The 19,361-nt window shown below is 43.5% G+C and overlaps 1 protein-coding gene across 1 annotated transcript in view; it reads left to right on the top strand.

The window, feature by feature from the left end:
* DNAH1 (dynein axonemal heavy chain 1) overlaps positions 1-19,361 on the top strand; it is a 77,153-nt gene that overhangs the window by 2,885 nt on the left and 54,907 nt on the right. Inside the window, exons 3-7 of the mRNA XM_018038291.1 lie at positions 673-847; positions 1,276-1,432; positions 2,316-2,448; positions 4,701-4,862; positions 5,432-5,684. Of these exons, the coding sequence (XP_017893780.1) occupies positions 673-847; positions 1,276-1,432; positions 2,316-2,448; positions 4,701-4,862; positions 5,432-5,684 (880 nt within the window). The remainder of the gene's footprint in view (positions 1-672; positions 848-1,275; positions 1,433-2,315; positions 2,449-4,700; positions 4,863-5,431; positions 5,685-19,361) is intronic.

Below are 19,361 nucleotides of genomic sequence, written 5' to 3'. Positions count from 1 at the left end.
CCCCCTCCCCACCTCTCTGGCTTGCCTGAGACTCTCCTTCCCACTTAACATCTTGAGTCCCGGGAAACTGAAATGTCACCCCACCAGTGGGTCTCTCTCCCCAGTGCCCCTGCCCTCAGAACTGGAACGGAAGCCTGTCTGAGGAGGGATGGCCGTTTGGTGACTTGGGGGATCCCATGGGGGCAGGGTGGTGGTGCTGCCCTCTCCTACAGTGTCCAGGATGCCTTACGTCTGGAAGCAGTCCCGTGAGTGCGTGGCATTCAGACCCCGAGGTGCTTGGCAGGGCCTGTGAGGTGGGGGTGGCAGGAACCCACCCAGACATGCAGGGAGCTACCACTCCACCTTCCTGTCCAGCTGTAATCCTGGTGGGTAGCTTGATTCAGCACCTGCCTTGAGCAAAAGCCGCTGGCACCGGGGTCATGGGCGGCATGGAGGAGAACGATCGAGGAGACTGGCTCTGGGCAGGGAGAGCACGACCCGAAACAGGCCTGCCAGAGCCCCTTGTCCTCCAGGCTCAGGATCCCCGGGGCTCCCAGGGTACATCTGGCCTCTCCCTGCCTAGGCCCACTCTGAACTCCCCCTGCCCCAAAGTCACATGCCTGTTCCCTGCCCAGCATGGTACTGGGGGTGTCAGGCCCCAGCCTGAGTCCCTGCCCCTGCCCCTGCCTGCAGTCAGAACCTTTGAGGTTTCTGAGGACTTCGAGGAGCGCCTGGAGCGCGAGCAGATCGGGTCCACCACCAAGCTGCTCACCCAGACTGACTTCCCGCTGCAGGCCTACGAGCCCAAAGTGCAGGTGCCCTACATGGTGCTGCCGGGCCAGTGCCCCCGCAAGATTGAGATCGAGAGGTATGGCTGGGTCGGCAGTGGGAGGTGGCATCTGCCCACTGCAAGGGGTGACGGATGGTAGGCAGCTAGGTGACCATCCTCACGGCAGAGGTTACCCAGATGGGTCTGTGTTGCAAGTGTTCCAATCAGCTCTTCTAGCCCTTTGGTTGCTTAGTGGAAACACGTTGCTTTCCTTGCTGTGAAATCAAGGAGGGTGGCTCTTAAGTCAATGTGGTGGGACTGCAGGCAGGATGCAAGGGTGTCTGGGGCCCTGGAGAGCGGCTCCAGCCACCACACCACTTCCTCATGGGTTCCAGGGAGCATAGGGCCCTGGAGGGGTCCCTGAGCCCCACCCTTACTGCCTCAACTCCATGGGCCCTTGCTGACACCCAAGGGGGTGACTTACCTGAGCTAAGATGTCATGAGCTCCCTCCGTCTCCCTCGGGCAGGAGGAAGCAGCTCTACCTGAGCCTGGATATTGAGCAGCTGCTGGCCAACGAGGGCATCGACTCCGACAAGCTCATGCCCAGGCACCCAGACCCCCACAACCCCCAGACTATTGAGCAGGGTCACGACCCGCTCTTCCCCATCTATCTCCCACTGAAGGTGAGTCCAGCGTCCACGGAGAGCTGATGGTCAGGAGATGGGGGTGCAGGACCCGAGCAGAGGGGTCAGATTCAAAAGGGGGATCCCCTGGCAATGACAGGCACTTGCGTGTCAAACAGGACATATGCTCCGCAGGGGGAGTTTCAATGTCCTAGGCTGGGGCATGGTGGTGGGGGGCTGCCCAGCACCCATGGGATACTGATTCTCTGCTGCTTCTCTGGGAGACTGGGGAAGGCTTTGTGCATGAGTTCTGTCCCCAACCCCTCCTTGGGCACCAAGAAGTGGCCCGGGGGGACTGTGGGTAGTGTTCAGTTCCCTTTGACCACTGCATCTGGGGTCCCTGGGCTGGAGTGAGCTGGGGTAGAGGAGGGCACCGGTGTAGCCTCTTTGGAGTTCTGTGGGGAAATGGAGTCCAGGGAGGAGAAAGAAAGAGCACAGACTGCTCTGCTTTTCACCCACCTCCCTGCCCTGCTCTCCATGGCCCTGACTGTCTTGCCTGGCAGTGCATCTGGGGAGACAGAGTGGAATCTCAATGCACATTACCCTCCTGACAACCCGAATCACCATCTTTTCTGAGTCAGGGTGGGTGCTCAGGAAGATCCAAGGACTGCCTCTTCCACCGATCGTGAGGTGGGTGGTCCTGGCCAGTGGAAGAGAGGGCCTGCTCAGAGTCCCCAGTCACCCCTCTGCCTGAACCTCAGGGTAGCTTGTTTGGACAGGCTTTCACAGAGCCCTGTGAGCAGCAGAGGGGGCACTTGGGCCCCTGACATCAGCATCTGCATCCAGGGAGGAGGCTACTTGGGCACCTCTAGCCTTGCATGCTCAGCCCACAGGGGCCTCCAGGGTGAGCTGCCTCTGCCCGGCACCTGCTGTTTCCTCCCAGGTGTTTGACAATGAGGAGTTTGACTGCCGGACTCCCATCGAGTGGATCAACATGGGCTTGGAGCCAGGGTCTCAGAACAGGAAACCTGTCCCTGGCAAAGCCCTCCTGCCTACCGATGACTTCCTAGGGCACGGTGAGCAGGGCCAGCGCGGGCAGGGAGGACAGGATCTTGGTCTGCACCATGCTGTCCTGGCAGCAACCCAGCCACGGACTCCTCGGCTGTCCTGGGCCTCAACCGTGGGAGGCGGTGACCCCACATTTTGAGGCCTCCCTCCCAGCTGGGATACAGGCCAGCGGTCTGGCTGCACAGGAGGAAAGGCAGGGGCCAAGGATGCCATGGATTGGTGGGCTGGGGAGGGGACAGCTGGGTGGTGTCTAAAAAAAAGAATCTTTGATTTATTGGTAATGAAAAATAGGCAGGCTTATTAGACATGTTCAAGTGTGTATAAGGGGCACAGTCCCACTGTTATCACCCAGAAACTCCTCTGCCCCACCTGTATCTGTGGCCTCTTGGCTTTCGCCTCTGCATGGACAGCACACACACTATGACACACTCACATACTTGCTTTCAGACACACACATTCACAAGCCCACTGTCATGCTCACCCACCATCCCTCACACACACGTACACAGTCATATGCACATTTTCGCCACACAAACACATGCCGACAGTCACCCATTCACAACAGCCGTCACACCCACACGCACATCCCCACAGTAATGTTGCACACTTTTGCCAGACCTTAAACTTGTCTGTGTCTGTCCCTCCTTTGGCCCCAGGTCTGCCCTGGCAGCCTCGGACACTCTCCAGTCCGCTGCTGTCCAGAGCAGAGCCAGGCTGACCTTCGTGACTAGTCTCCATGTAGGTGTCCTAGGAAGGTCCGGGTCTTGAGACTGAAGGTGGCCATCCCCTTGTGCAGGGCGAGGGCCTCTCTGCTCTCTGCCCCGTGCATGGATATGCTGCTGTGGAGTGGGGAGTGAGCCCAGTAGGCCAGTGCCCAGGCCGGGGACAGGACTCTAAGAGCCACGCTGGTTCTCAGACTGCTCAACCTCCAGGGGGCCCACAGCAAGTCCATTGTGCAAGCTGTAAGTTTGTGTTTCAATTTAAAAACGCATTAATGCTGGAATAAATTTCTCTGAACTAGACAAGAAACCCAGAATGATCCCTTTACTTTGGACTTAATTACAAAAATAATTTAACTCAGTTGTTCCCAGATCTCTGATACTTGGTGATAAAAGCAGAAAGTTTGGGGCTGCATTAACCTTAAATGCACCAGGCAGTGGCTTCCCTGAGGCGCTTCTGCCTGTTCTGCTTCACACGGCCCGGGCCCTCAGCGGCCGCTCTAATGGGAGGAGGGACAGGTCGGGAGCCTTTCTGCCAGGGACCTCTGCTTTCTGCTGGGGGCTTCCCGTGACATCTTTCCCTCTAAGTTGAGCCAAGAACATGTCAGCATTTTCAGGAAGGAAACTAATTAGGACGAAAAGGGAAAAATCAAACAGAACCAAAGCTGGTGAGGTTTATCACACCTATCCTCACCTGCCTGGCCTCAGTCAGTGGGAGCATTTCCTCAGAATTCTGGCCTGGAGAGGATGTGTACACAGTATGACTTCAGGCTCTGTGAGATACGCAGACAGGGTCAGAGGGTGCCCGGGGCAAAGGTGCTATTTTAGGCAGAGATGCTTCTCCAAGGAAAAGCCACTTGAGCAGGGGACGAGCCAGCATCGAGGTGATATGGGCGAAGACTGTTGCAGATAGAGGGCGCAGCCGCCGCTGAGGCCCTGAGCCAGGAGCCAGCTCTAGAGTCAGGAGTAGCCAGACGTTCACTGTGGCTGGAGAGGGATGAGGGAGGGGGCCAGTGGCAGGAGGTAAGCGAGAGGAGTCAAAAATTTCAGCCCAGGGCATGGGTGCATTCTGACCAAACAGGCCCCGAGGCCCACTCTGAAGCCATTGCAGGGTAGCTGTCTTCTACCCTGTCCTGCTCTGATGGAGGGGCTTGGGGGCTCAGCTGCCACATACAGCCTCAGGACTTCCTTCAGCCTTGAAAGGGTCCAGCTGGGATGTGGTGAGCTTTACACCTAGATCCTCAACTGAATCTGTTGGCTTCAGGCTTTCCTGCCTCCCGGTCCCAGCCCTGCTGGCCTGTGTCTCTCACTGCCCTGATGGAGCCATGCAGAGACCAGAGCAGAGAGGCCTGCTCCTTCTGGCTCCTCCTGCCCAGCTCAGCTGCAGCCACTCTGCTGCAGCCAGAGAAAGGGAGTCCGTGTGGCAGGAGAGAGGCCAGATCAGTGACCACCGAGACCTTTCCTTGCACCCACTGCCCACAGGCAGCAGCCTCACTCCACCCCACAGCCGGGAGCACTAATAGACTCCCCTCCTGTTTCAGAGGACCCCAAGAGTCAGAAGCTCAAGTACAAATGGTGCAATGTCGGTGTCCTGGACTACGACAAGGAGAAGAAGCTGTACCTAGTGCACAAGACCAGTGAGGATGGCTTAGTGCGGGATGAGATGGGGAAGCCTATCCTGAATGGAGGGGTCACGCCTGAAGGTACGAGGTCTCTGCCCCTCCCTCAGGCAGACCCCCAGCTCAGGCCGGGCCTGGCCTGTGACTGAGGCCAGCCCCTGCCCGGGGCATAACCAGCTGAGGCCTGGATTCCCCCTTGCTCTCTTGTCCTGTGGCTGTCTGTCCCCCAAGCAGTGAGGACCAGAGGACCCACCACTCAGAGACCCCAGGAAGGGCAGCTGGCCATTATTTGATGTGTCACCTGGGCAGCTGGCAGTGGTGTTTTCAGTGTCATGTTGAGAAGGAGCCCGAGGCCCATCAATGAGTGATGTCCACCCTGGATGTGGTGTCCAGGAATGGGCACTTGAATAGCCCACCCCTGTGGAACCCCTTGTCTGTGCCCAGCTTTTCACAGTTAACAAAGCACTTTCACGTCCAACCATGACAACCTGTGATGTGGGCAGTGCAGGGAGCATTGTCATACCCCTTTCACAGACAGCATGGGGTCACTGGCTGAGGGCCACCGTGCATCAGTGGCGGAGCCAGGCTGGAATCTAGTGCTCCTGCCCAGAGGGCGCCACGGGCCGTTCCTTTGTCCCTCCACCCAACCCCAGGAAGGCCACCCCTGCTGATCTGTCAGTACTGGGTGCCAAGGATCCAGCTCCTCTTCTGTGCTGAGGACCCACGTGTGTTCACACGACGTGTGGTTGAGGCCAGCGCCCTGCGCAAGAACACGGAGGCGCTGCTGCTGTACAACCTGTACGTGGACTGCATGCCCTCTGAGGGCCAGCGGCTCGTCAGTGAGCAGAGCCTGAGCAAGATCAAGCAGTGGGCCATGAGCACGCCTCGGATGCGCAAAGGGCCCTCGTGAGTCCTCCCCACCCAGACCCTTCCCCACACCCAGCAGCCCCTCCTCCAGGGAGCCGTCCAGTAGGGAGCTCGTGCTGCCCTCTGTGTGAGAGGGGTGCTCTCCCCATGCTCACCTGTTTGGGGCTGTCTTGCCCACTGTACTGTGGACTTCTTGGACCCTGAACAATGCCTTGTTCAGCTCCAGGTCTTTCCTTATCAATTTGGACTCATGGATTCTTAATTTTATTCCAAGGGTTATAATCTGTTACTACCATTTTTAATTTTCATGCTCAAATTGGCTCAGAGTTGGCCAGTGGGAGCTCTTCAGGCCGCTTCCTGTGTCTTCTTGTTCATATTTCTGTTATTCTTTCAGCATGTCTTTACTTTCTGGCATAGCAAGAAGTTCCAGGGTCATCTTGTACTTTCCCAGACCCAGCCCTGAAATCAGCTATTTCTCCAAGGGGCCGTGGTTCCTCTTGGTGGGGAATCACATTTAGAAGACAAGATGTTGGCATTAAGGTGTGCTCATTGGTCCTGGGAAATCAATGATTTGAGGCCCTAGCAGATAGACCTAAGCTGTACATATTATTTGTTTTACATTATATCATATTATAGTGTTATACTACATTATGTTACATATAGCCTCTACACATATGTCTAATTATTATATATCTACCTATTGATCTGTCAAAAATCATGAGTTCATACTGATACCTTCACATTTACTTCAAACCACAGGCCTCATTCTTACCTGTACTTGCTGTTTTTACTTCTTTTTCTAAAAGAAACTTGGCTTTTATTCTTCATAATGTATTTACTTATTTGCTCAGACCTAGGATACCTAGAGTAATTTCAGTTGCTAATCTGTCCTCTTTGGAGGATAAGCTCTGATAAGTAATCTTTGGTATTTGTTTAGTTTCCTTTTTCCTTTTTGGCCTGGGGGCATTTGGTGCAAATACTAGGTTCAAAAGCTACTTGGTTTAGTTCTCCCCGTCCTCCTGAGGGTGATTCATTCATTTGATGAACTATAGCTTGGTCCATTTATTTTATAAATAAGTACATATATGTGTATATATAAAATAGAAGCATGATATAAGTATATGTATATTATAGAATATATATAATTCATATATTACATTGTATGTAGTGTGTATTGAATATATAGAAAACGTACACACATATGCATATATTTCTTTTTATATGTAATATATATACACATACATAACACATAGTCAGTAGTATATATTGCTCAAAAAGATATACTCAGAGATGTGTTACTCTTCACCCTCATGCAGTCTATCCACATCTCCCATCTTTTCTACTGTATTCTCACCCGTAGGTGACCAATGTCAGTAGTTGCTGGTTTATCCTTTCTGTATTTCTTTTTGCACAAATGATATTCTCATATATATATTTCTTATCCGCCCTGTTACATGATGAGTAGCACACTATAGATACTCATTTCTGTTTTGCCTCTTTCACTTATGATGCATCCTGGGAATCAGTCCTTTTCAGTTCATTCTCTTTTTACAGCTGCATAGTCATCTGTTGCGGAGAAGGCGATGGCACCCCACTCCAGTACTCTTGCCTGGAAACTCCCAGGGACGGAGGAGCCTGGTAGGCTGCAGTCCATGGAGTCGCTAAGAGTCGGACACGACTGAGCGACTTCACTTTGACTTTTCACTTTCATGCATTGGAGAAGGCAATGGCAACCCACTCCAGTGTTCTTGCCTGGAGAATCCCCATGGACAGAGAAGCCTGGTGGGCTACAGTCCATGGGGTCACAAAGAGTCAGACACAACTGAGCGACTAAGCACAGCACAACACATGGTAATTTCCGCAGTATAACTTAAGAATATGTAAACAATTTTATTAGCCATTTCTTCTATTACATCTGGATTTTGAATCATAGTTACAGTCTTTCCCTATATTGAGGTTTTCTTCTAGAACTTGTATGGTTTCATGCTTTTGCCTTTTATATCCTTGATTCATCCTTATGAATGGTGTGTGGTATGGACCCAATTTTATCCTTTTCCAAAGGACTAGTGTTTAGTAAACATTTTTTAATACCCATCAGCATTTGTTGAAACCTCTATCTTTGACCTGGTGATTTGAGAGGCCACCTTTAGACACTAATTCCCGTATGTACTTTGGTCTGTTTCTGAAGTTTCTCTTCTATTCCATTGTTCTGTGTCTGTTTATACACTTGTAGTGCAGTTTTAATTATAGATATTTTCCACTGTGTTTTAATGTCTTGTCAGGCCATTCCCCCTTTGTATTAATAGCTTTTCCCTTTCAGTGTTTTTCTGGTAATTCTTGCAAGTTTGTTTGTTTTAATGATTTGTTTTAAAAAATAGTGGGAAAATATACATAATATAAAATTTACCGTTTTAACCATTTCTAAGTGTACACCTCAGTGGCGTTAAGTACGTGCACATTATTATTCTGTCATCACTGCCATCCATCCACAGAATGTTCATTGTCCCGCAGTGAAACTCTGCACCCATTAACCTATAAGAGCCCCTTTTCCTCTCACCCCGCCCCTGGCAACCACCATTCTACTTTCTCTCTCTATGAATTTGACTTCCTAAGTGCTTCATATGGGTGGAGTCATGTATTACTTGTCCATTTGTGACTCCTTCTTTCATTTAACATAATGTCTTCTAGTATCATCCATGTTGTAGCACACACCAGAATTCCCTTCCTTTTTAAGGCTGAATAATATTCCATTGTACATACACACCACGTTTTGTTTGTCTATTCATCTGTTGGTGGACCCTTGATTGCTCCTGCCTTTTGGCTCTTAGGAATAATGCTGCTGTGAACATGGGTGTACAAAGATCCCTTCATGTCCCTGCTTTCTATTCTCCTGAGAAGAAATGGAGAGAAAGAAAAGGTCCCTGCTGTCCCAGCATTATTCCAGGATTTACGTACCTGGGTGGTGATTTCATATCCTGTAGAGGCACTGGCAGCAAGTCAACTACAAGAAGAAATTTTTCCAAAAGCGGGATTACTAGATCATGTGGTAATTCTATTTGTTGCTGTTTAGTTTTTGTCTCATTATCATAAATTCAACTCTGTAATTCAGCTACACTTGGAGGGGATCAGGAAAACATAAAACCCAAAAAAACTGCAGTGAGAGCACAAGATTATAGGCTATTATGAGCAGGGAGAAGGAATGGTCCGTGGTTAAGATAAAATACAAGTCAAATTTATTAGAGCTATCCACATGCAGCAATGGCGAGCTTCTCGGCAGTCTTGCCAAACCTGGTGCATGCCAAACCCAAAGCACTCTGTGGTTTCCACAGTATCGGTGCCCTCCTTCACCTTGCAAAAGACCGCATGCTTGCAGCCCAGCCACCCAACCTTGGTGGTGTACATGGAAAATGGAACTGTTTATGTGGGTCCAGAATTTGCCATGTACAGGATGCTAGGACCCGTTGCTTCAGGGTGATAGTATAGTATAGTGAAGTCGCTCAGTCGTGTCCGACTCTTTGCGACCCCGTGGACTGTAGCCTACCAGGCTTCTCCGTCCATGGGATTCTCCAGGCAAGAGTACTACTGGAGTGCGTTACCATTTCCTTCTCCAGGGGATCTTCCCGACTCAGGGATCGAACCCGGGTCTCCTGCATTGGAGGCAGACACTTTAACCTCTGAGCCACCAGGGAAGCATCAAATTTCTTCTTGTAGTTGACTTGCTGCCAGTGCCTCTACAGAATGTGAGGTCACCACCCAGGTACATAAATCCTGGAATAATGCTGGGACAGCAGGGACCTTGATAACCAAATCCTTTCTCCTCAGTGCTCAGAATACTAGAGTTTTCTGCTGTCTTTGGAACTTTGTCTGCATATAGCTCAAAGGAGGCATGGCCCAAGGACTCACATTGCCAGTGAATGTTGAACACTGTGGGGTTGACCATGGTGGGGTGGTACAGGGTGGCTACAGGTGACATCAGTGGTGTTGGCAAAGCCGTGTATTTAATTTTTTTGAGAAACCACCATCCTGTTTTCCATAGCAATTGCACCGTTTTACATTCCCACGGCAGGACACAAGGGATTCAAATTTCTCCATATCCTCACTGACACTTGTTATTTTCTGTTTTTTTTTCTTTATAGTAGCCATTCTAAAGAGTGATTTCTATTTGCATTTTCCTAATGCTTAGTGATGTTGAACATCTTTTCATGTGCCTATTGGCTGTTTTGTGTATTCTTATTTGGAGAAATGTGTATTCAAATTCGTTGCTTGTATTTTTGGTTCTTTATGTACTCTGGATATTAATCCTTTATCAGATTTGTGATTTGAAGATATTTTCTCCCATTCCATGGGTTGCCTTTTTATTCTGTTGATAGTGTCTTTTGTGTAACTAGGACACAGAGGTTTTCATTTTGGTGAAGTCCAATTTGTCGATTTTTCCTTATTGTTATGCTTTTGGCATCGTGGATAAATCAGCACCAAATCCAACGTCATGAACCTTTCTTCCATGTGTCCTTTTAAGAATTTTACAGTGTTAGCTCCTATGTTCAGATTTTTGATCCATTTTGAGTTAAATTTTGTATATGGTCTTAGGTAAGGGTCCAGCTTCATTCTTTTGCATGTGAATATCCAGTTTTCCCGGCACGATGTATTAAAAAGTCTGTCTTCCCCATTGGAAGATGTTGGCACTCTTGTTGAAAATCAGTTGGTTATTTATGTGAAGGTTTATTTCCATACTCTCTATTCCACTGGTCTGTCAGTCTGTCTGTATGCCAGTACCACATATTTTGATTACTGTAGGTTTGTCATTATTTCTGAAATTGAAAATTGTGTCTTCCCACTTTGTTCTTCTTTTTCAAGTTTGTTTTGGTTATTTGGGGGTTCCTTGAGATGCCACATGAAATTTAGGATGGATTTTTATGTTTTTGCAAAAAAAGTTGCTGAGTTTTTGATAGGGAATTGCCATGCTTATTTCTCCATGTGAGCGTTAGTATCAGCTTTTCTAGGTCTGTTTTGGAAATGTTTGATATTTTTATTGGGATTGCATTATGTTTTTAAATTACCTTAGGTATAGCTGATGTCTTTGGGATCTCAAATTGACCAATCCAAGAACAAGGCATGTCTGTCCATTTATTCAAGTTCACCTTTGTGTCTTTTGGGAGTGCTTTGAAGTTTTATTCATGTACGTTTTGCACATTACTCATTAAGTATTGGATTGACCGAAAAATTTGGTTTGCATTTTTCCATACAGTGTTATGGAAAAACCCAAATGAATTTTTTGGTTAATACAATATTTTATCTTATTTGTTGGTGTTATGAATGGGCTTTCTCTACTATTACATCTATTGATTGATTTCTTTGTACTAATTTACATTCTGTTACCTTCCTGAAATCATTTACTGTTTGAATTTATCATTGATTCTCTAGGGCTTTCTAAGTGCACACTGTCTAGAAATAAAGATAATTTTACTTATTATTTTCCAATTCTTATTCTTCTGATTGGGCTTCCCCAGTGGCTCAGTGGTAAAGAATCCGCCTGTAATGCAGGAGCCTCAGGAGACGCAGGTTTGATCCCTGTGTTGGGCAGATCCCCTGGAGGAGGGCATGGCAACCCACTCCAGTATTCTTGCCTGGAGAATCCCATGGACAGAGGAGCCTGGAGCGTTACAGTCCATAAGGTCGCGAAGAGTTGGACACAACTGAAGCAACTTAGCACACATGCAGTCTTCTAATTACTTTCTCTTGTCTAATTGCAGTCTCTAATTCCTCCAGTAACAATATTGGATAGTAGTGGAGACAGTAGGCATCATTACCTTGTTCCTAATATTAGTGGAAATACCTCTAGTGTTTCTCCATTAAGAAAAATGCTAGCTTTGGGGGTTTTGTTTACTTAATAATGTACCTGTTGATTTCTGTTTTCTTAAATTTTTGTCATATATTTCTAAATACATTTAAATGTATTAAAAATGTCATACATTTAAAAATACCAATAGAGATAATCATGTTTGTCTCCTTAGATCTATTCCTATGGTGAATTATATTAATTGATTTTCTAATATTGAGTTGGACACAACTGAGCAACTGAACTAAACCTAATATTGAAACAACCTTGCAATCCTTTAATAAATCTCACTTAGCCATGGTGTATCATTTCTTAATGTAGTATTAGGTTTTGTTGGGCTATGTGGTCATCCTTTCATAAACCATTTGGACGTGGTGTTTTTTTAGTTTTTCTGTCACTTAATTTTTCAATACAGAAATTGGTCTATTTAAGCTTTCTTTTTCCAATGGAGTCAATTTTGTTGTATCTTATTTCTCTAGAAAATTATCATGTTGTCTAGATTTTAATATATATTTGCATAGAAATATGCAATATGGTTTAAAATCTTTTTCATTTTAACATTGTCTTCCTCAGCCACCTCTTATTTTGTAGAATTATGTTCTCTTTTTTACTTTATTAAGTTACTTGTGATTTGTTTGGATTGTTAATTTAAAAACATAGGATTTAGGATTATTAATTTGATTGACTTTATTACATCGTTATCATTCTACTTTTGTTTGTATTATTTCCTTCCTTTTGGCTTGTGTTTTGCTATATTCATAGTTCGTGTGCACGTGTGTATTTGTGCTGTGCATTTAATTCACTTATTTACATTCTTGTTGATAAATGGATTTAAGGCTATGAATTTTCTTCTGATACCTTTAAAAATGCCATAGTCCACTGATTCTGATATGTAGTACTTCATTTTTTTTAATTACAAAAATTTGATTTTTATTTTCTATTTCATCATAGAGTTTAATATAAGGTTTTTTGGGTTTTTTTTTAATATAAGGTTTTAACTTTTTTCCATATGGAAACTACTTGCTAAAATGTTAGTAATTTCTAGTTTTGTTGTATTGAGACCAGAGAGTGTTATTTATAATATTTCTACTGTATAGAACTTGCTGGTATTTTCTTTATGACAGTATGTAATCAGTGTTTGTGACTGTTCCATTTGCACTTGAGGTGTAGTCCTGTTATTAAGGTACAAAAGTTTTATATATACATATACTCCATAGAAATCTACCTTCTTGGTTATATTATTCACATCTTCTGCATCTTCACTTACTCTTGTCCAGTGAGAGAAGTGTGTTATATTATCATTATAAATTGATATTTTTAGCATTTAAAAGTATCCTTGATCAGGTCTAATGCTTTTTGACCTGAATTTTACTTAGCTTGATATCAGAATTGTAACTTGGTGGGGATTTTTTGGTGTTGTTTCCATTAAATATATATATAGATAGATATAATCTTTGCCCCTCCCTCTATTTTCAATCCTTCTGAATTAGTTTGTTTCAGGTAGGACTCTTGTTATCGCCATATAGTTGGGTCTTTGTGAGTCAAACTAAAAATCTTTTTTCTTGTGAAAAGTGAGTCAGGCCCATTCACTTCTATGGATACGGCTGATACGTTTGATCTCATCTCTGTCATGTTGTTTCACATTAAAATTATTATGAGTGTTATAATACGATACTGTTTCTTTCTCCTCATAATGCATTTTCTTTGTTCTTTTACTTAAAATTTTTCTTTTGGTATTTAGGACAGTTTGTACCTTCATTTTACTGGTTTCTTTTGTGCTTATCCTTTTACAGTGCTTATAATTTCCTGCTTCCTTGTTTAACCTTCTACTCTGCAGTTTGTCGGTTTTTAATGTGTCTGCTAACCTTCTATTTCCTACGCAACGTTACTTGATCTTATTTTACTTATCTCATCCCTTCTTCCTCCCATTTTAAGTTGCCTTTTTCTAATTAGTATTCCAAGATAATATTCTTCCACTTTCATCTCTCTGTGTTAACCTTCAGTCTCTACTATATTAAGTACATGAACCCTTTTCCTGAAGTTTCCCCTGTCATCTTGCAGGAGAGGTGATACCCTCTCCCTTCCTATACCCTTCTAGGTTCTTGGCTGCGTGTCAGTGACCGAGAACAGATTATCAAGAGGGAAGCTTATTTGAGTTTTATGTGACATGGGAGCATTCATATGGAAACAAAGACGAAGAGGTTAAACCTGAGTGTTTTTATACTAGGTCTGATGAAGAATGGAAGGTTGCGGGAAGTGTGATAGGACAAAAGGATATGAACTGAGTCGCCTGGGGGGCCTTAACAAGGTCTGCACATTCAGGTCCCTCTTGGCCTCCTCTATCCTGGAGCTAACGATGTCTCTTTCATCCAGATAAGGGGAGCTATCTCTCACTTGAGGGTCTCATGACCTGCTTAAGGGGAAGGTCAGAGAATCCTTCCTGCATCCTCTGTTTTTGTGATCCTTCATCTTAGAACATTCTGTGCCAAGGTACCATATTTTTAGGTGGTGTGTCCTGAACCCCATCAGTCTCTTGACTGGTTGAAGCTCCTAGATTCCTGATAAAGGGCTCAAAGGTATCGTGTTCTTAGAGTTCTTGCATGTTTAAAACTTGAATAACAGCTTGACTGGATATAAAACTCTTGGTTCATATGCTTTTGTTCCTTGCTTTTAAAAATGCTGTTCTCTTGTCCTGCTTTGTATGTTGCTTTTGAGACAGTTGATGTCAAAAATCCCCTTCACTGGTAAGTTGTTTGATTTTTTTTTCCTTGGAGGCTTTGGAGATTTTTTTCATCTTTAGTCATTTTACTAGGGTACATCTTAGAGTTGATCATTCGGGATATTTTTTCCCAGGTACACAATCGGCCTTTTAAATGTTTAAGTTCAGATATTCTTTTATTTCTGAAAATTTTTCTTGAATTGTTGTTTTAAATATTAGCTCTGTTCCATTGTTTTCTTTTCATCAGAGACTCCATCCTGTCTTTCTCTCTATCATGTTGCTTCTTATTAACCTGTTTTTTTAAAAAAAACTTCTCTTCTTTTTATTTTTTTTTACTGAAGGATAATTGCTTTACAGAATTTTGTAGTTTTCTGTCAAACCTCAACATGAATCAGCCATAGGTATACATATATCCCCTCCTTTTGAACCTCCCTCGCATCTGCCTCCCCATCCCACCCTTCTAAGTTGATACAGAGCCCCTGTCTGAGTTTCTTGAGCCATACAGCAAATTCCCGTTGGCTGTCTATTTTACGTATGGTAATGTAAGTTTCGTGTTACTCTTTCCATACATCTCACCCTCTCCTCCCCTCTCCCCATGTCTATAAGTCTATTCTCGATGCCTGTTTCTCCATTGCTGCCCTGTAAATAAATTCTTCAGTACCATTTTTCCAGATTCTGTATATGTGTGTTCTAATTTCATTCTTTTACATGTAGCTGTCCAGTTTTCCCAGCATCATTTATTGAAGAGGCTGTCTTTGTCCCATTGTATATTCTTGCCTCCTTTGTCAAAATTAAGGTACCCATAGGTGCATAGGTTTATTTCTGGGCTTTCTGTCTTGTTCCGTTGGTCTATATTTCTGGTTTTGTGCCAGTGCTATCCTCTCTTGATGAGTGTAGCTTTGTAGTATCATCTGAAGTCAGGAAGGCTGATTCCTCCAGCTCCACTCTTCTTTCTCAAGATTGCTTTGGCTGTTTGGGGTCTTTTGTGTTTCTATATGAATTGTGAAATACTTTGTTTTAATTCTGTGAAAAATGCCATTGGTAATTTGATAGGGATCACAGTGAATCTGTAGATTGCATTTGGTAGTATAGTTATTTTCCAATATTGATTCTTCCTGCCGAGGAACATGGACTGTCTCTCCATCTGTTTATGTCATCTTTGATTTCTTTCATCAGTGTCTTATAATCTTCTGTGTGCAGTTCTTTTGTCTCCTTAGGTAAATTTATTCCTAGATGTTTATTTATTTTTGTTGCAATGGTGAATGGGATTGATTCCTTAATTTCTCTTTCTGGTTTTTCATTGTTAGTATATAGAAATGCAAGGGATTTCTGTGTATTGATTTTGTATCCTACAGCTTTGCTAAATTCACTGATTAGCTCTAGTAATTTTCTGATACTATCTTTAGGGTTTTCTATGTACAGTATCATGTCATCTACAGTGAGAGCTTTACTTCTTTTCTGATCTGGATTCCTTTTATTTCTTTTTCTTCTCTGATTGCTGTAGCTAGGACTTCCAGACTATGTTGAATAATAGTGGTGAAAGTGGACACCCTTGTCTTGTTCCTGATCTTAGGGGGAATGCTTTCAGTTTCTCACTATTGAGAATAATGCTTGCTGTAGGCTTACCCTATATGGCCTTTACTGTGTTGAGGTAGGTTCCTTGTATGCCCATTTTTTGAAGAGTTTTAGTCATAAATGGGTGCTGAATTTTGTCAAAGGCTTTTTCTGCATCTATTGAGATTATCATATGGTTTTTATCTTTCAATTTGTTAATATGGTGTATCACATTGGTTGACTTGCATATACTGAAGAATCCTTGCATCCCTGGAATGAACCTAACTTGATCATGGTGTATGAGCTTTTTGATGTGTTGCTGAATTGTTTGCTAAAATTTTGTTGAGGATTTTTGCATCTATGTTCATCAGTGATATTGGCCTGTAGTTTTCTTTTTTTGTGTTGTCTTTGTCTGGTTTTGGTATCAGGGTGATGGTGGCCTCATAGAATGAGCTTGGAAGTGTTCCTTCTTCTGCAATTTTCTGACAGAGTTTTAGAAGGATAGGTATTAGCTCTTCTCTACATGTTTGATAGAATTCGCCTATGAAGCCATCTGGTCCTGGGTTGTTGTTTTTTGGGAGATTTTTGATCACAGCTTCAATTTCAGTGCTTGTAGTTGGGTTGTTCATAATTTCTGTTTTTCCTGGTCTCAGTCTTGCAAGATTGAACTTTTATAAGAATCTATCCATTTCTTCCAGGTTATCCATTTTATTGCCGTATAGTTGTTCATAATAGTCTCTTATAATCCTTTGTATTTCTGCATTGTCTGTTGTAACCTCTCCTTTTTCATTTCGAATTTTGTTGATTTAACTCTTCTCCCTTTTTTTCTTGATGAGCCTAGCTAATAGTTTGTCAATTTTGTTTATCTTCTCAAAGAACCAGCTTTTAGTTTTATTAATCTTTTCTATTGTTTCTTCCATTTATTTCTGCTCAGATCTTTATGATTTCTTTCCTTTTACTAATTTTGGAGGTTTTTTTGTTCTTTTTCCAGTTGTTTTAGGTGTAAAATTAGGTTGTCTGTTCAATGTTTTTCTTGTTTCTTGAGATAGGATTGTATTGCTATAAACTTCCCTCTTAGAACTGCTTTCACTGCATCCCATAGGTTTTGAGTTGTCGTGTTTTCATTGTCATTTGTTTCTAGAAATTTTTAAATTTCCCTTTTGATTTCTTCAGTAACCTGTTGGTTATTTAGAAACGTGTTGTTTAATCTCCACGTGTTTTGTGTTTCTTGCAGTTTTTTTTTTCTCATAATTGATATGTAGTCTCATAGCATTGTGGTCAGAGAAGATGCTTGATATGATTTCAGTTTTCTTAAGTTTACTGAGATTTGATTTGTGACCCAAGATGTCTGTCCTGGAGAATGTTCCATGTGCACTTGAGAAGAAGGTGTATTCTGCATTTGGATGGAATGTCCTGAAGATATCAATAAGATCCATCTCATCTAACATATCGTTTAAGACTTCTGTTTCCTTATTAATTTTCTGTTTTGATGATCTGTCCATTGGTGTGAGTGGGGTGTTAAAGTCTCCTACTATTGTTGTGTTACTATCAATTTCTCCTTTTATGTCTGTTAGTATTTGTCTTATGTATTGAGGTGCTCATATGTTGGGTGCATCAGTTCAGTTCAGTCGCTCAGTCGTGTCCGACTCTTTGCGACCCCATGAATCGCAGCACGCCAGGCCTCCCTGTCCATCACCAACTCCCAGAGTTCACTCAGACTTGCGTCCATCGAGTCCGTGATGCCATCCAGCCATCTCATCCTCTGTCGTCCCCTTCTCCTCCTGCCCCCAATCCTTCCCAGCATCGGAGTCTTTTCCAATGAGTCAACTCTTCGCATGAAGTGGCCAAAGTACTGGAGTTTCAGCTTTAGCATCATTCCTTCCAAAACAATCCCAGGGCTGATCTCCTTCAGAATGGACTGGTTGGATCTCCTTGCAGTCCAAGGGACTCTCAAGAGTCTTCTCCAACACCACAGTTCAAAAGCATCAATTCTTTGGCGCTCAGCCTTCTTCACAGTCCAACTCTCACATCCATACATGACCACTGGAAAAACCATAGCCTTGACTACACGGACCTTAGTCAGCAAAGTAATATCTCTGCTTTTGAATATGCTATCTAGGTTGGTCATAACTTTTCTTCCAAGGAGTAAGCGTCTTTTAATTTCATGGCTGCAGTCACCATCTGCAGTGATTATGGAGCCCAAAAAAATAAAGTCTGACACTGTTTCCCCATCTAATAGATATTTACAATTGTTATATCTTCCTCTTGGATTGATCCCTTGATCATTATGTAATGTCCTTCCCTATCGCTTGTAATATTCTTTATTTTAAGGTCTATTTTGTCTGATATGAGGATTGCTACTCCAGATTTCTTTTGCTTGCCATTTTCATGGAGTATATTTTTCCATCCTCTTACTTTCAGCCTATATGTGTCTTTAGGTCTGAAGTGGGTTTCTTGCAGATAGCGTAAATGTGTGTCTTGTTTTGTATCCATTCAGCCAGTCTGTATCTTTTGGTTGGAGCATTTAATCCATTTATATTTAAAGTAATTATTGACATATATGTTCCTATTGCCATTTTCTTAATTGTTTGGGGTTGATTTTGTAGGTCTTTTTTCTTCTCTTATATTTCTTGACTATATAAGTCCCTTTAATATTTGTTGTAAAGCTGGTTTGGTGGTGCTGAATTCTCTTAACTTTTGCTTGTCTGAGATTATTTCTCCATCAATTTTGAATAAGGTCCTTGCCAGTTACAGTAATCTTAGTTGTAGAGTTTTCCCTTTCAGTACTTTAAATATATCCTGCCATTCCCTTCTGGACTGCAGAGTTTCTGCTGAAAGATCGGCTGCTATGCGTATGGGGTTTCCCTTGTATGTTACTTGTTGCTTCTTCCTTGCTGCTTTTAGTATTCTTTCTTTTCCTTTACTCTTTGTTAGTTTGGTTAGTATGTATCTTGGTGTGTGTCTCCTTGGATTTACCCTGGTGGGACTCTTTGTGCCTCTTGGACTTGATTAACTATTTCCTTCTCCATGTTGGGGAAATTTTCAACTATAATCTCTTCAAATATTTTCTCATACCCTTTCTTTTTCTCTTCTTCTTCTGGGGACCCCTATGATTCGAATGTTTGTGCTTTTGATATGGTCCCAGAGGTCTCTGAGACTGTCCTCAGTTCTTTTCATTCTTTTTACTTTACTCTGCTCTTCAGAAGTTATTTCCACCATGTAATTTTCCAGCTCACTGATTCATTCTTCTGCTTCAGATATTCTGCTTTTGATTCCTTCTAGAGTATTTTTATTTTCAGTAATTGTGTTGTTTGTCTCTGTATGTTTTTTCTTTAATTCTTCTAGGTGTTTGTTAATTGATTCTTGTATTTTCTCCATTTTGTTTTCAAGGATTTTGATCATCTTTGCTATTATTATTCTGAATTCTCTTCCAGGTAGTTTGCCTATTTCCTCTTCATTTATTTGAACTCTGTGTTTCTAGCTTGTTCCTTCATCTGTGTAGTATTTCTCTGCCATTTCATTATTTCTTTAAACTTATTGTGTTTGAGCTGGAGAAGGCAATGGCAACCCACTCCAGTACTCTGGCCTGGAAAATCCCATGGACTTA

The sequence above is a fragment of the Capra hircus genome, chromosome 22, assembly GCF_001704415.2.
Source record: "Capra hircus breed San Clemente chromosome 22, ASM170441v1, whole genome shotgun sequence".
NCBI classification, from domain to species: domain Eukaryota; kingdom Metazoa; phylum Chordata; class Mammalia; order Artiodactyla; family Bovidae; genus Capra; species Capra hircus.
The sequence above is the reverse complement of the archived record's forward strand: the minus strand, read 5'-3'. Positions and strand labels throughout refer to the sequence as shown.